Source organism: Moschus berezovskii, chromosome 28 (assembly GCF_049115385.1).
Source record: "Moschus berezovskii isolate FMDL1 chromosome 28, NW_MosBer_1.0, whole genome shotgun sequence".
Taxonomy (NCBI): domain Eukaryota; kingdom Metazoa; phylum Chordata; class Mammalia; order Artiodactyla; family Moschidae; genus Moschus; species Moschus berezovskii.
The window spans coordinates 18,185,817-18,201,519 of record NC_142487.1 but is presented as its reverse complement, the minus strand read 5'-3'; the positions used below and the strand labels follow the sequence as shown (position 1 = coordinate 18,201,519).

Here is a 15,703-nt window from a genome sequence, read left to right as displayed (position 1 = left end):
GCTTGCCATGCCTGTACCCACATATGCACAGATTTAGGAGGAATGTGACTTGTTCAGTGTTGCAAAGTATTCCCCATGTGTCAGGTCTGCAGTGGTTGCACATACCATGCTAATTTGTGAGCACCTCTGGAGCCATGATTAGACAGAGAAGCAAGGAATTGGATATTCGGCCCAACAGGGAAACGCTGTTGCGTTATGTGAGGCTTTTTTGTTTGGTTGGTTGGCTTTTTGTGTTTGTGCTCTCTTTGATGCTGCTGCTAAGTCACTTCAGTCGTGTCCGACTCTTTGTGACCCCATAGACAGAAGCCCACCAGGCTCCCCCATCCCTGGGATTCTCCAGGCAAGAACACTGGAGTGGGTTGCCATTTCCTTCTCCAATTCATGAAAGTGAAAAGTGAAAGTGAAGTCGCTCAGTCGTGTTCGACTCTTAGCGACCCCACGGACTGCAGCCCACCAGGCTCCTCCATCCATGGGATTTTCTAGGCAAGAGTACTGGAGTGGCTTGTTTAGGTAGGATTAACGAGCTAATTCGTCTTCCTTGTATTTAAACGTCTTTGCTGCCCAGTTCCTCTCCCCACCCAAGGCATTGTCTGTCTCTGACGTCATGACCTTATAGCCCATGACCTTTCAAGGTGCCTGAACACCTTTTGTCTTATTTTGAGGACACAGGGCAAGAGGTGCCTCAGAGTCTGATCCTCTTGTTTGTCCCAAGAGTATGTGTTGAAAGTTGTAGCGCTCACGGTGTGAGCCCTGAACACTGATCCCAAATGACAGAGGTTCCACGTGTTCTTTAATAAGCGTCTGTGTGCATTTGTCATGTTCATGCCCTTTAAGAGGCAGAGTCCGGTGGGACTTCTTGTGTGACAATCCTCTGGCCCTAACCAAGAGGCAGAGTCCAGGGAAGGGCCTCTCTTGCTCACCTCTGAGGATGGTACAGGATGTATCAGGATATTATCTCGAGGAGATAGCAAACGTGGTTCTTCCAGTCAAGAAGTGGCAGCCTCACAGAAGAGCAAGGACTATTGTCCTTACACATCGGTGCATTCAGACCACACACCTTGAGAGTGCTCAGAGCTTGTGTAAACCCCGTGCAGATTAAAGGTCAGCTGTGAGTGCAGCTGGCAAAGCCACAGAGCTGAGAGTGCCAGGTAATACTCCTCTGGTACCAGTAAAGCCTCTTAGTGCAAGTGACTTTTTTTCTTTTTGTTTTCCTGATTTTTCCATTCTTTCTTACTTTCATATTGGTTTATGTGCCTTCTAATACTTCTCTTTATCTTTGTTTTGCACAATAATCCATGATTGAGATAGTATTACACTTTGGTTAGATGGCAAGAATAGTTATACTGTACAGATGCAAAAATAAATGGTTCCTTTAAGTGATAAAACAATACATTGCATGTAAATATCTATTGGTAATATTTTTTACCAGTACAATTAGTTACTTTGTCTACAGTGGGTTTTATGTTTTTAATTAATGTATTTTATTGTAAAATACATGTAACATAAACTTTGCTGTCTTCACCATTTTTTTTTCTACAAATTATACATTTAATAGTTCCACAAATTTGGTAAAGTTCGTGATGACATCTAGGATGTTTTCACCAAATCGTAGACATAAATATGGAAATCATCATCAAACTTGATGAAATAGACAGACGGTTTGGCTTCTACTTGATGAATGACCATGCCAGTCCTTTTAGAGCCATCTTCTTTGGCATATTCCACTTGTTTGCCCACCAGGCTGTCCACAACTTCTCCCGGTTCCCTTTCTGCTGGAGGTGAATCATTAGAATCGGGCATAATGCGAAGGTCGCCTTCTTTATAATCATCTAAGAGCTGGTACATGTATAAGACAGGATCTTTCTCATAGGTGATGTAAAACCATGTGTTCATGATAGGGGCGAGAGCTAAGACCATTCCCCTCCACTCGTCTTTAGAGCCATCCTCTGTCTCAAACATGTGCTCCACTGCTTTGCCAATCATTGTGTCGGCTAGGTGTGCATCACTGATTCGAGATGTTGCAACTCTATCAGGGAGGACTTCAAGCGCAGAAACTCTTTCATCTTTATTAAGTTACAGTCCATAAACACAGTCAAATCCATCGTATTTTATAAGATACAAAGAAGGGTTTACAGGCACCTGGTCCAGAATGGTTCCTTTCCACTGGGTGACAGGGCCATTCCCCTCCTTCCACCCATGCTGAATCCTGCAGCCTACGATGTTCCGCCGAGGCTGGGAAACAGGTTTGCTTGGTCCCACACTGCTCCGATGTTTTTTGTGGGATGTCCTTTTCTTCATCATGCTTGCAGATACACCAGCATGGCCTGCATCAGCTCTGGACCGTTGGCCAGGTGTCTTTCCGAATGGGGTCTTCATTCATCTGTATTTAAGTGAGCAGCACAGCTGCTGGACTAGGGTGAAAATTCAATATGCTCCAATTTGAAACTTTTCACAGAATTTCAATGTTCTTGTTAATCCATCATCCCAAGCGCTTTTTTTTTTTAACAAGTTCAGCAAAAATACATGAAATCTTAAGTACTCTGCTGGTCTCCCAGGCCGCCGTCCGCAGCCCTTGGGCCCGGCCGTCCCACGCCGCGCTCCCACCCCGGCCCGACCGAGCCAGACGGCTGTCTTCACCATTTTTAAGAGTACAACTCAGTGGCACTAAGTACATTCACATCTGTTACTTATTTATCAGCCACCTCTTCCCCTGAATTCATGATCTTTTGTGTTAGCATATTTTGAGTAGCTGATTCTGCTTAGAGATCAGTGAAGCAGTGATTTTTGCCCCTAAGGGACATTTGGCACTGTCTGAATACAGTTTTGGTTGTCATAACTGAGGAGGAAGGTTTACTAGAGGTCAGGAATGTTGCTGAGAGGACCCTCTCCCAAAGAAACAACTATCAGTCCTAAATGAAAATAGTGCCAAAGTTGAGGAGCTCTGGTTTAAGCCCATAGAGACAATGGCCCTGAACTTGTCATTGCTGAAAGATACCATGTTAAAAGCTAAACTTTTATAAATCTGTGTTCTAATGGAATATGCTATCTTTGATTTCATGTTTTTGTGCTGCTGTGATTTTTTTTTTATAATTTAAACTCTTTAATTGCCTATTTTCATCTAAGGTTTTTTTCCTTTAGTTACTTGCTTCACCATTCATTTATTATTCATTCATTAAAAACAATTATTAAGGAGCAATTATGATATACCACCCTTGTGGTCTTGAGCCACTGAGATTTCAGGGTTCATTTGTTATTTCTTCATAACCTAACTGACCCTTCCTCACTAGCACGAGTTCACATGAGTCACATAGTATTTTATTTTTCAAGTAATTGCATGCTTGTGCTTGGGCCTGGACTAAATGGTATGAGGGGAGGAATCAGAAGGTTCTTTTTAAGAAACGTGATCTTTTCAGAGACTGGAAAAGATGGAAAAGGCTTAAACGCAGAACCATTACAGAATCAGACAGCAGGACATTCATTAAGTGAATGTTTTTGTACTCATTTAGGACATAGTGTTAAATGGCCTTTTAGTGTGTATTGAATGACCCGGGGGCCGAACACTTGCTATTACAGTGAGTGTAAGTGGATTCATGCCTTGAGGTCTCCTATTTTCTCTGCAAGACAGCTCACAAAGAGAACACGAAAGAGAACACCCCCCATCCACTGACCTAAGTTAAGCACTTTAGACCAATAAAGTTGGAAGGGCCCTTCAAGATTATTGGGACCAGTCCTGTCATCTTACAGTTGGGGCAGCTGCTGTCTGTGGAAGTGAAGCAATGGACTCAGCACAGCAGAACCACTGAGTTCAGTGGTTCTCAACTTTGGCTGCACAATAGAAACTCTTGAGGGTTTCTAAAAATTCTGCAAAGCCCCAGCACAGCCAGACAACTTAAATCAGAGTTTGGAGCTAGGACACAGCATAGCATCTTTTTGCAAGCTCCCTATAGGATTCCAAGGTGCGGGAAGGGTTGTGAACCACTGCTTTAGCTGACGGCGAGGATTTGCATACAAGGTTTAACTCCTAGTTGGGCTCATTTATATCAAAGGATGAGCCATGTGGCACCTCAGGGTTGCCTGCTGCTGACTTTATTTTCACTAGCTTTTCTTTCCTCTAGACCGTCTGGTCTATGAATAAAGAACACTTCTTTCTCCTTCTCTACTGTATATGCTGACCAGTGACTCCTAATCTTTGTGTTGGGATTTGTCATTTGAAGGTGTTTTTATGTTCTCCTGCTGTGCTACCATGTAACATGGACATGAATCTAGGTATGGGAGAGGTCTTGAAAAGATCAGACGTTCATTCAACTGATATTTTTTAAGGGGACGATAGAGAATGAGATGGCTGGATGGCATCACCGACTCTGTGGACATGAGTTTGAGTGAACTCTGGGAGTTGACAGGGAGGCCTGGCGTGCTGTGATTCATGGGGTTGCGGAGAGTCGGACACAACTGAGCGAATTCACTTTCACTTTTCACTTTCATGCATTGGAGAAGGAAATGGCAACCCACTCCAGTGTTCTTGCCTGGAGAATCCCAGGGATGGCGGAGCCTGGTGGGCTGCTGTCTATGGGGTCTCACAGAGTCGGACCCGACTGAAGTGACCTAGCAGCAGCAGCAGCAAGCATTATAAGGGCTTCCCTGGTTAGAGGGGCTTCCCAGGTGGCTCAGTGGTAAAGAATCCACCTGTCAGTGCAGGCAATGCGGGTTCAATCCCTGGGTCGGGACGATCCCCTAGAGAAGGAAATGGCAGTCCACTCCAGTATTCTTGCCTGGAGAATCCCATGGACAGAGGAGCCTGGTGGACCCAGTCCATGGAGTTGCAAAGGGTTGGACACAACTTAGTGACTGAACGGCAACAAAGCGTTATAGTATCACAGATCCACTGAATTTAGAGCAATCTAGACCAATGCCCTCCAAGAGAACACTGTCCTAAATGGAGTGTTCTCTATCTGTATTGTCCAGTATGGAGGTCACTAACTACAGGTGGCTACTGGGCCTTTGAAGTGTGGCTAGTGTGAGAAACTGGTGTTCATTACATTTAGCTTTAATGAATTCAATTTAAATGGTAAATCCAAGTCTAGGGTTAGGGTGTCTTTCTCTTTCTTAAGTCTTATCCAGGTCCACTTGCTAGATGGAGACCAACTGGAGACCCCCATGTGTTCCTGATTCCCAGCTCCTGGCCTTGAGAGGAGAAAGTCCACTCTTAAGTGGGTGACTGAGCATTAATCTTGCGAAAGGTGTTAAAATTCATCCTCTTCTTTAACCTCTAAAGGCCCAATTATTATGCAGTGAAGTCTTTTTTTTTGTGCCAGAAAGTTAATTGTCTCTGATCATGTCATAAACCCTTAGATTTCTGGTAAAACCATGTTAGCTGTAGATGTTCAACACTAGCAGCAGTGTTAGAATCAAATACCTGTTAAAGAAAAAGAGTGTTCTTACGGCTCTCATTCCCTTTCTCCCTCTGGATGTACACCCCCTAGAAGTCTGTAGCTTTGAATGCTAAGCTTGCAGCTTCTGCCTCTTTGCTGCCACTCTGGGCATTTTTCCTCCTGATCAACTTTATTATCACCAATGTGTTGAAAGTGTTAAATCGCTCAGTCATGTCCAACTCTTTGCGATCCCATGGACTGTAGCCCACCTCTGTCCTCTGTCCATGGAATTCTCCAGGAAAGAATACTGGAGTGGGTAGCCATTCCCTTCCCATTGACTTATTTTTTTGAGCACGTTTTAACAAAACTGCCTGTGCGTTTCCCTCCACACACTTGGGCGAGAGTCATCTGAGGGGAGATTCATCAGAGAAAAGATGAAATGGCAGCATGTCTGCCTCGCAGTGTAAAGACAGCGGGCTCAGGTCCCAGCTTTCTGATCTGACATGTGAGGGCTTGGCTGGGGGAGTGCTGTGGTTCTGCACCTGGCCATCCTCGTGTTGCTTACACAGGAGGTGGGGTGGAGAGCCGTGAGAGAGAGCAGACAAGCTCCTGCTGGGCTGATGGACATCTCCATTGGGATATCTTTCGAATGGCTCCCGTGCGGAGGCCTGGTTAGGCCCAGTGATACCGCCTGCTCTGCTGGAGATGAAGTGGGCAAGGGGGCACCTCTTGAGTTGAATGAAATAAAAATCGACTCTCCGCAGTCTCCATTTGCCCCTTGTTTCCCACCTTTTGGAAATCTTCTCTGCATCTTCATGATAGCTGTTTGCTTATCTCCTGTATGGAGTAAGGTTAATGAGAATAAAAGAGCTTTTCACAGAAAGAAGGGAGCCTTGATTAATGTTTTTGTTTTACTTTATGAAATGTTTATTTATTTTGGTCACACTGGATCTTAGCTGCATCTTAACTGTGGCACGCAGGACCTTTGTTGTGGCGTGAGGACCCTTATTTAAGGCATGCATGTGGGATCTAGTTCCCTGACTAGGGATCAAACCTGGGCCCACTGCATTGAGAGTGCAGTGTCTTACCCACTGGACCACTAGGGAAGTCCCAGATTTACATTTTTAAAAACTCTGTACAACTCAGGAAACTCAACGTGGAGCTCTGTAACAACCTGGAGGGGTGGGATGGGGTGGGAAGTTCAAAAGGGAGGGGACATATGTATACATATGACTGATTCGTGTTGATATCACTTCATGGCAAATAGATGGGGAACCAATGGAAACAGAGACAGACTTTATTTTCTTGGGCTCCAAAGTCACTGCAGATGGTGACTGCAGACATGAAATTAAAAGACGCTTGCTCCTTGTAAGAAAAGCTATGACCAACCTAGATAGCATATTAAAAAGAAGAGACATTTGTTTGTCAACAAAGGTCCGTCTAGTCAAAGCTATGGTTTTTCTAGTAGTCATGTATGGATGTGAGAGTTGGACCATAAACAAGGCTGAGTGCTGAAGAATTAATTTTTTTCAACTGTGGGGTTGGAGAAGACTCTTGAGAGTCCCTTGGACTGCAAGGATATCAAACAAGTCCATCCTAAAGGAAATCAGTCCTGAATATTCATTGGAAAGACTGATGCTGAAGCCAAAACTCTAATACCAAAGCCACCTGAGGTGAAGAGCCGACTCATTAGTAAAGACCCTGATGCTGGGAAAGATTGAAGGCAGGAGGAAAAGCGGGTGACAGAGGATGAGATGGTGGGATGGCATCACTGACTTGATAGATATGAGTTTGAGCAAGCTCCGGGAGATGGTGGAGGACAGGGACGCCTGCCTTGCTGCAGTCCCTGGGGTCACAGAGTCAGACACGACTGAGTGACTGAACAGCAAACAACACCACGGTTCTGTAAAGCAATTATCCTTCAATTAAAAAATAAATTTAAAAGAAAATCCAGTGACAGGAAACTGTACAAAAGAAAACCTCACTAACACAGATAACCATTGGTATTTTGTGGGGATATTATTCCAGATAGACTTTTGTTATTAATTCAGTCGTGTCCAACTCTCTGCAGCCCCATGGACTGTAGCCCGCCAGACTGCTCTATCCATGGGATTCCCCAGGCAAGAATACTGGACTGGGTTGCCATTTCCTTCTCCAGATAGACTTTAATATATAGTTTAAAATCAGTGGAATCCTATTATAGATTTCATTCGATAACATGCCTTTTGTTAGATGCAGCAGAATGCTCTGGCAGCTGCCTGCCTGTAAATATAGGTCTTTACTTTCATATTTATAGCTTTGGGAGTTGATATCTTAGATCATTTGTAAGATTGTCTCCTGGTGGCAAGGAAGAATATTTATGAAAAATTCTGATAAAGTGTTGCCAGCTGCCCTCCAGAAAGGTTAAATCGGTCTGAATCCTTTTGCCCACATCCTTCCTGGTTGGGGGTCCTGTCAGTTTTTATACCTTTGCTTAGTTGATGGATAATGGTTCTAAATAATCTTTTATTTGCCTCTCTCTCATTAATGGTGAAGCTGAATAGTTTTTCATATATTATGCATTAATCTTTGTGACTTGTATTTTGTGCACAATTTTCTGTTGGGGTATTGGTTTTCTTTTTAATTTCTTATAACTCTTCGATTATTAAGAATGTTGGTTCCTTAAATAATGCAGAATAACTGTCCCCTTCTCTCAATTTGCTTTGAACATGGTGTAGTTTTTCAGTGCTTCCCAGGTGATGCTAGTGGTAATGAGCCTGCCTGCCAATGCAGGAGACATAGCAGACGTGGGTTTGGTTCCTGGTTGGGAAGATCCCCTGGAGGAGGGCATGGCAACCCACTCCAGTACTTTTGCTGGGAGAACCCAATGGACAGAGGAGCCTGGCGGGCTACAGTCCATAGGGTTGCAAAGAGTGGGACATGACTGAAGCGACTTAGTCTAGCCTATGGTGTGTTTTATGAGGGTTTGTAAGTTTTAGATTGTAGTCAAATTAATGAATAGTTTCCTTCATTGTTCTGGCTTTTGTATTACCCTTTAAAGTTACTTTCTTTCAAAGCATTTGTGAAGATTTACCCACATTTTCTTATTGGTTTTATTTTCCTTTTTGATTTTAATTTTTACTTTTTTCCCCAACTAACATTTATTCAATATGGGGAAGAATGGAACGTTGACTCAATTTTTTTCCTAAATGGCTGCAAGTTTACCTCCTACTACTGAAAAATCCCTTTTATCCATTTATTTGCTATTTTAACGTTATGAATAAATTTTACCCATATGTGCTTGCATTTATTTCTGGATCTGGTGTTATGTTTCATTTATCTGCTTCTTTTAACACCATTAGTACTTTAATTTAAGCCAATGTCATAGTAGCTTTAATAATGCACCTTAATATCTGGTAGTACAAGTCTCAAAGTGGGGCAGGAGAGAGCACTGATATTCATATTCTCTTAGAAATTTACTGTTATCCCAGTAATTGAGGCTATATCTATAGAATTTCCTGAAAGACTTGTAAAGACTAGTGATTCTTAACATGTGATTCATAGAGCACCTGGATCAGAATTCAGTTCAGTTCAGTTCAGTTCAGTCGCTCAGTCGTGTCCGACTCTCCGCGACCCCATGAATCACAGCACGCCAGGCCTCCCTGTCCATCACCAACTCCCGGAGTACACTCAAACTCATGTCCACAGAGTCGGTGATGCCATCCAGCCATCTCATTCTCCGTCGTCCCCTTCTCCTCCCGCCCCCAACCTTTCCCAGCATCAGAGTCTTTTCCAGTGAGTCAGCTCGTCTCATGAGGTGGCCAAAGTATTGGAGTTTCAGCTTTAGCATCAGTCCCTCCAATGAACATCCAGGATTGATCTCCTTTAGAATGGACTGGTTGGATCTCCTTGCAGTATAAGGGAATCTCAAGAGTCTTCTCCAACACCACAGTTCAAAAGCATCGATTCTTCGGCGATCAGCTTTCTTCACAGTCCAACTCTCACATCCATACATGACCACGGGAAAAACCATTGCCTTGACTAGACGGACCTTGGTCGGCAAAGTAATGTCTCTGCTTTTTAATATACTATCAAGGTTGGTCATAACTTTCCTTCCAAGGAGCAAGCGTCTTTTAATTTCATGGCTGCAATCAGCATCTGCAGTGATTTTGGAGCCCAAAAAAATAAAGTCTGACACTGTTTCCACTGTTTTTCCATCTATTTCCCATGAAGTGATGGGACCAGATGCCATGATCTTTGTTTTCTGAATGTTGAGCTTCAAGCCAACCTTTTCACTCTCCTCTTTCACTTTCATCAAGAGGCTTTTGAGTTCCTCTTCACTTTCTGCCATAAGGGTAGTGTCATCTGCATATCTGAGGTTATTGATATTTCTCCCAGCAATCTTGATTCCAGCTTGTGCTTCTTCCAGCCCAGCGTTCCTCATGATGTACTCTGCATATAAGTTAAATAAGCAAGGTGACAATATACAACCTTGACGTACACCTTTTCCTATTTGGAACCAGTCTGTTGTTCCATGACCGGTTCTAACTGTTGCTTCCTGACCTGCATACAGATTTCTCAAGAGGCAGGTCAGGTGGTTTGGGATTCCCATCTCTTTCAGAATGTTCCACAGTTTATTGTGATCCACACAGTCAAAGGCTTTGGCATAGTCAATGAAGCAGAAATAGATGTTTTTCTGAAACTCTCTTGCTTTCTCCATGATCCAGCGGATGTTGGCAATTTGATCTCTGGTGCCTCTGCCTTTTCTAAAACCTGCTTGAACATCTGGGAGTTCACGGTTCACATATTGCTGAAGCCTGGCTTGGAGAATTTTGAGCATGACTTTACTAGCGTGTGAGATGAGTGCAATTGTGCGGTAGTTTGAGCATTCTTTGGCATTGCCTTTCTTTGGGATTGGAATGAAGACTGACCTCTTCCAGTCCTGTGGCCACTGCTGAGTTTTCCAAATCTGCTGGCATATTGAGTGCAGCACTTTCACAGCATCATCTTTCAAGACTTGAAATAGCTCAACTGGAATTCCATCACCTCCACTAGCTTTGTTCGTAGTGATGCTTTCTAAGGCCCACTTGACTTCACATTCCAAGATGTCTGGCTCTAGGTCAGTGATCACATTATCGTGACTATCTTGGTCATGAAGATCTTTTTTGTACAGTTCTTCTGTGTATTCCTGCCACCTCTTCTTAATATCTTCTGCTTCTGTTAGGTCCATACCATTTCTGTCCTTTATCGAGCCCATCTTTGCATGAAAAGTTCCCTTGGAATCTCTAATTTTCTTGAAGAGGTCTCTTGTTTTTCCTATTCTGTTGTTTTCCTCTATTTCTTTGCATTGATCACTGAGGAAGGCTTTCTTATCTCTCCTTGCTATTCTTTGGAACTCTGCATTCAGATGCTTATATCTTTCCTTTTCTCCTTTGCTTATTACATGGGGATTTTTAACAATTGATATTCCTGAACCACCCCCCCCCCCAAGAGCTCCTGAAAATAAGCTGTGTTGAGGAAACTCTTTTTACAAGGTCTCAGATGATTTTTAAGAACACATAAGAAACTTAACACTCTTGATAAAACATGGTAAGCAGCAGCCAAGTTCCTCCTGTTTAAATGTTAAAAAACACTTCCTTTTATTAATTACATCTTTGTATTGATTACATGTGTACATGTAATGAGTTAAACATCCTGTCCCTAAACGTATTTTGACTATTTATGTAGTCCAAGTGCTGTGTATAGGCTTCCTTCATAGCTTAGTCAGTAAAGAATCCACCTTCGATGCAGGAGACCCCAGTTCAACCCCTGGGTCAGAAAGATCCCCTGGAGAAGGAAATGGCAACCCACTCCAGTATTCTTGCCTGGAGAATCCCAGGGACAGAGGAGCCTGGAGGGCTACAGTCCATGGGGTCACAAAGAGTCGGACATGCCTGAGCGACTGAGCACACACAGTACTGAGTATGCTAAGAGTACAAGGATGGCACCTTGTATTTGAGATTTGACCTTCAGATGTGTCATCACACATCCCTAATCACACACACACTTGCACACCCGTCAAACTATTATTATGCTTTAGATCAAAGTATAGTTACTTCCCTAAAATAGCTTGCAGTTAGGTTGGGAAAAAACATGTGAACAACTTGAATGAAATTCATGGACAGCACTTGGCTAGTTGCAAGCTAATAAACAAAGAGAATGAGTTGGATGATGGGAGAAAGGGTAAAGAAGCACCAGCATTAAATGGGGCAGACCAAAGCAGCTTTTCTGTATGGGAGAAAGACCAGCACTCCTATTGCAATAGAATTAAAGCCTCCGTAAGTATTTTTGCATTGAGAAGCAGAAGAACACCTTATTAAATCTACCTGTGCTTCCTGAATTTCTCTTGCCATTCACTTCATACACTTGGATTATGTTTTCTGCAAATTTTCTACCTGGACTGGTCTCTTATGGCAACACAGGTATTTTTGTTCCACTTGCTTTCCTTAAAACTTTTTATCTTCATTTATGATCATAATGGGGTAGTGGTCCTAGCCGACAAGACCAGGCATTGAATACAGGCTGAAAGATTCGTAACTGTGCCTTTCTGTGTCTGTCACTTGCCTCTCCTTAGATTCGGGAGTATCCCATCGATGTCCAAAACAACCAACTTCCCTTCCTGCGGAATCCAGATATCCTGGTGGGAGAAAATGACCTAACTGCCCTTAGCTATCTCCATGAGCCTGCAGTGTTGCATAATTTAAAGGTCCGCTTCCTGGAGTCCAACCATATCTACACTTACTGTGGTAAGTAGTGGGTATCTATTGGCTGTGTGTGTTTGAAAGTGGTTCCAATCTTTAGACTTTGTGTGTTAAACTCCAATGGTTAAGAATCCTACTTTCAGTCTCATTTATATTAATAAGTACCTCTCACTTGAAAGTTTGCGATCAGTGAACGTGGCTTAGTTAGGCCTGCCATACATCTCTTTGGAAGGATTGGTGTTAAAGCTCAACCAGGGAAGAAATGGGCCACACCATGTGGCTTGGTGGCTCAGGCACAGCCCTGGAGTCAGTAGGAAGGCAATAAATCCATCCCAGGGTCCTGGCTCAGGCCTCTGCTCCCTCTGAGTGCGCTGCTGCAAGTGTATGGCAGGCTTGGATTTTTTTTTTTAACTTTTTATTTTATATCAGAGTATAGATGATTAACAGTGTTGTGTTAGTTTCAGGTATTCAACAGAGTGATTCAGTTATACGTATAAACTGTGAAAGTCACTGAGTCGTGTCTGACTCTTTGCCACCCCACGGACTGTATAGTCCATGGAGTTCTTCAGGCCAGAATACTGGAGTGGGTTGCTGTTCCCTTCTCCAGGGGAATCTTCCCAACCGAGGGATCGAACCCAGGTCTCCTGCATTGCAGGAAGATTCTTTACCAGCTGAGGTACCAGGGAAGCCCCCATTATATCAGTTATATGAATGTGAAGTTGCTCAGTCGTGTCCGACTCTTTGCGACCCCATGGACTGTAACCTACCAGGCTCCTCTGTCCATGGGATTTTTAGGCAAGAATACTGGAGTGGATTGCCATTTCCTTCTCCAGGGGATCTTCCTGACCCAGGGATTGAACCCAGATCTCCCACATTGCAGGCAGATGCTTTACTGTCTGAGCCACCAGGGAAGCCCCAATTATATCAGTTATACATATACCTGTATCTATTCTTTTCAAGTTCTTTTCCTGCTTAGGTTGTTATATACTATTGAACAGAGTTCCCTGTGCTATATATACAGTAGGTCCTTGTTGGTTATCCATTTTGATTATAGCATGTGTATGTGTCGATCCAAACTCCCTAACTACCTACACTGGCCTCACCCCCTGGTAACCTTAAGTTTGTTCTCTAAGTCTGTTTCACAAATAAGTTCATTTGTATACTTTTTTCCAAATTCTGTTCATAAGCCATATCATATTTGTCTTTGTCTGACCTACTTCACTTAATATTACAATTTCTAGGTTCATCCATGTTGCCGCAAATATCATTATTTCATTCTTTTTAATGGCTGCATAATATTCCATCATGACACTAATATTCCATTGTTTAATGTACCATAGTTTATCCATTCACCTATTGTATACCATGTTAGTTGCTTCTGAGTTTTGCAATTATGAATATAGCTGTTACAAACATCCATGTACAAGTTTTTGTGTGAATATGTTTTCTATTCCTTTGGATAAATACCAATGACTGTGATTATTTGATTATATGATAAGATTATGCTTAGTTTCATAAGAAACTTCCAAAGTGGCTGTGCCCTTTTACATTGCCACCGGTGATAAAATGAGAGTTGCCTTTGCTCCTTATCCTCGCCACATTTGGCGTTATCCGGATTTTGGCTGTGCTAATAGGGTGTAGTATTATCTCACTGGTATCTTAACTGGCATTTCCCCTGTGACTTATGGTGTGGAGCATCTTCTTTCCATGCTTGTTTCCCATCTCTGTATCTTCTTTGGTGAGGTGTTTGTTCAGGTCTTTTGCCCGTTTTTTAATCAGATGGTTCATTTCCTTATTGTTGGATTTTAAGAGTTCTTTGTATATTTAGAATCCCGTGGACTGTGTGGTCCATGGGGTCGCAGAGTAGGACAGGACTGAGCGGCTTTCGCTTTCTTCGCGTGTGTGTTTTGGGTAGCAGTCCTTTATCAGATGCGTCTATAGTTTGACTTCTCATTCTCTGGACTGTGCTTCTTCTCAAACAACCGAAGGGAGCACAGTGGCAGGGCTCTCCCATCTTGGCAGTGACCCTTTCCATTCCTGCCTTCTCTTCCCCAAAGGACTGGAAATGTTCACATTTTTTATATGTGTTCCCTTGAGATCCAGAATGTTCTTTATGTGAAAGAAAAAGGCATGCATTTGTCTTATCTTCAGTATTGAATTGTTGGGTTTGTTTTTTTTTTAACTCTTTTCACATTCTCAAATATCAGTTTACCTTCTCCTTCTATAAAAGATCTGAAGGGTTAGAGGACTTGATAACTCTTCATTCAGTGTGTATTTATTGAGTCCATCTTTGCATTGTGTCCTTTTGGGAACACAGGATGGAAAAAGTAGTGAAATGAAAGATTATACATGGTATAATACGATGTGAGATAATAAAAAAAATAGCTGACACTCAGTGCTTACTATGCAAGATGCTGGTCTGAATTGCTCTCTATGAATCATTTTTCCCTCAGGATAACCAGGGAAATGCAATTGTCATCCCCATTTTGCAGTCCATGAAGCTAAGACACTCAGAAGTTAAGGAATTGGCAAAGTCACACACAATATTTGAGCCAAGACTTGACATTAAGATGTGTAATCATATTTCCCATTCACAAGTTGTTTGTATTTTAGTTAAGACATCCCATATACAAATGAGAAATTTAACAGTCCCTTTTAAAGATTTTAGTTTTTAGATTTTTTTTTTAAGCCTCATACCTCTTGGCACAGTTAAGTATCCTCTGTGTTTGTGTGTACGCCCATGCATATGTGCTTATTTCATGCTCCAGGGTGTTTGAAGAGAGGCCTGACCTGTCCTTCTTTTCTCCATTAGAGCCTAGCAGAGTGCTTGATAAACACAGATACATCTTGATTTAGTTGAGTGACTGGTTAAGACTCATTCCGTTCATCTTCTCTTCTTTAGTTTTCATGTAAATGAATAGGGGCCTTTAAAACTCATGTCAGTACACTACCCAAGACAATCTACAGATTCAATACAACCCCTATCAAATTACTAATGACAGTTTTCACAGAACTAGAACAAAAAAATCTTAAAATTTTTATGAAGTCACAAAAGACCCAGAATAGCCAAGGCAATCTTAAGAAAGACAAATGGAGTTGGAGGAATCAGTCTTTCTGATTTCAGAGTATACTACAAAGCTGCAGTCATCAAAACAGCATGGAACTAGCACAAAAATAGAAATATAGATCAATGGAATAGGATGGAAAGCCCAGAAATAAACCCATGCACCTCTGGTCAATTAATCTATGACAGAGGAGATAAGACTCCACAATATTGGAAAAGCAGTCTCTTCAACAAGGAGTGCTGGAAAAACTGGACAGCTATATGTAAAAAAATGAAAATTAGATTATTTTTTAACACTACACACACAAAAATAAGCTTAAAATGGATTAAAGACCTAAGTGTGAGACTGGACATAAAACTCCTAGAGGAAAACATAGGCAGAACACTCTCAGATGTAAATCCCAGCAATATCTTTTTCAATTCATCTCCCAGAATAATGGAAATAAAAACAAAAATAATCAAACGGGACCTACTTAAACTGAAAAAGCTTTTGCATACCAAAGGAAACAGTAAACAAAACAAAGACAACCCACAGATTGGGAGAAAATATT

The 15,703-nt window shown here is 42.2% G+C and overlaps 1 protein-coding gene and 1 pseudogene across 1 annotated transcript in view; one reads left to right on the top strand and one right to left on the bottom strand.

Moving 5' to 3' along the window:
• The window catches only part of MYO5B (myosin VB), a 347,287-nt gene that overhangs the window by 152,751 nt on the left and 178,833 nt on the right, over positions 1 to 15,703 (top strand). Inside the window, exon 3 of the mRNA XM_055417346.2 lies at positions 11,962 to 12,133. Within this exon, the coding sequence (XP_055273321.2) occupies positions 11,962 to 12,133 (172 nt within the window). The remainder of the gene's footprint in view (positions 1 to 11,961; positions 12,134 to 15,703) is intronic.
• On the bottom strand, positions 1,539 to 2,619 carry LOC129549845 (spindlin-1 pseudogene; annotated as a pseudogene).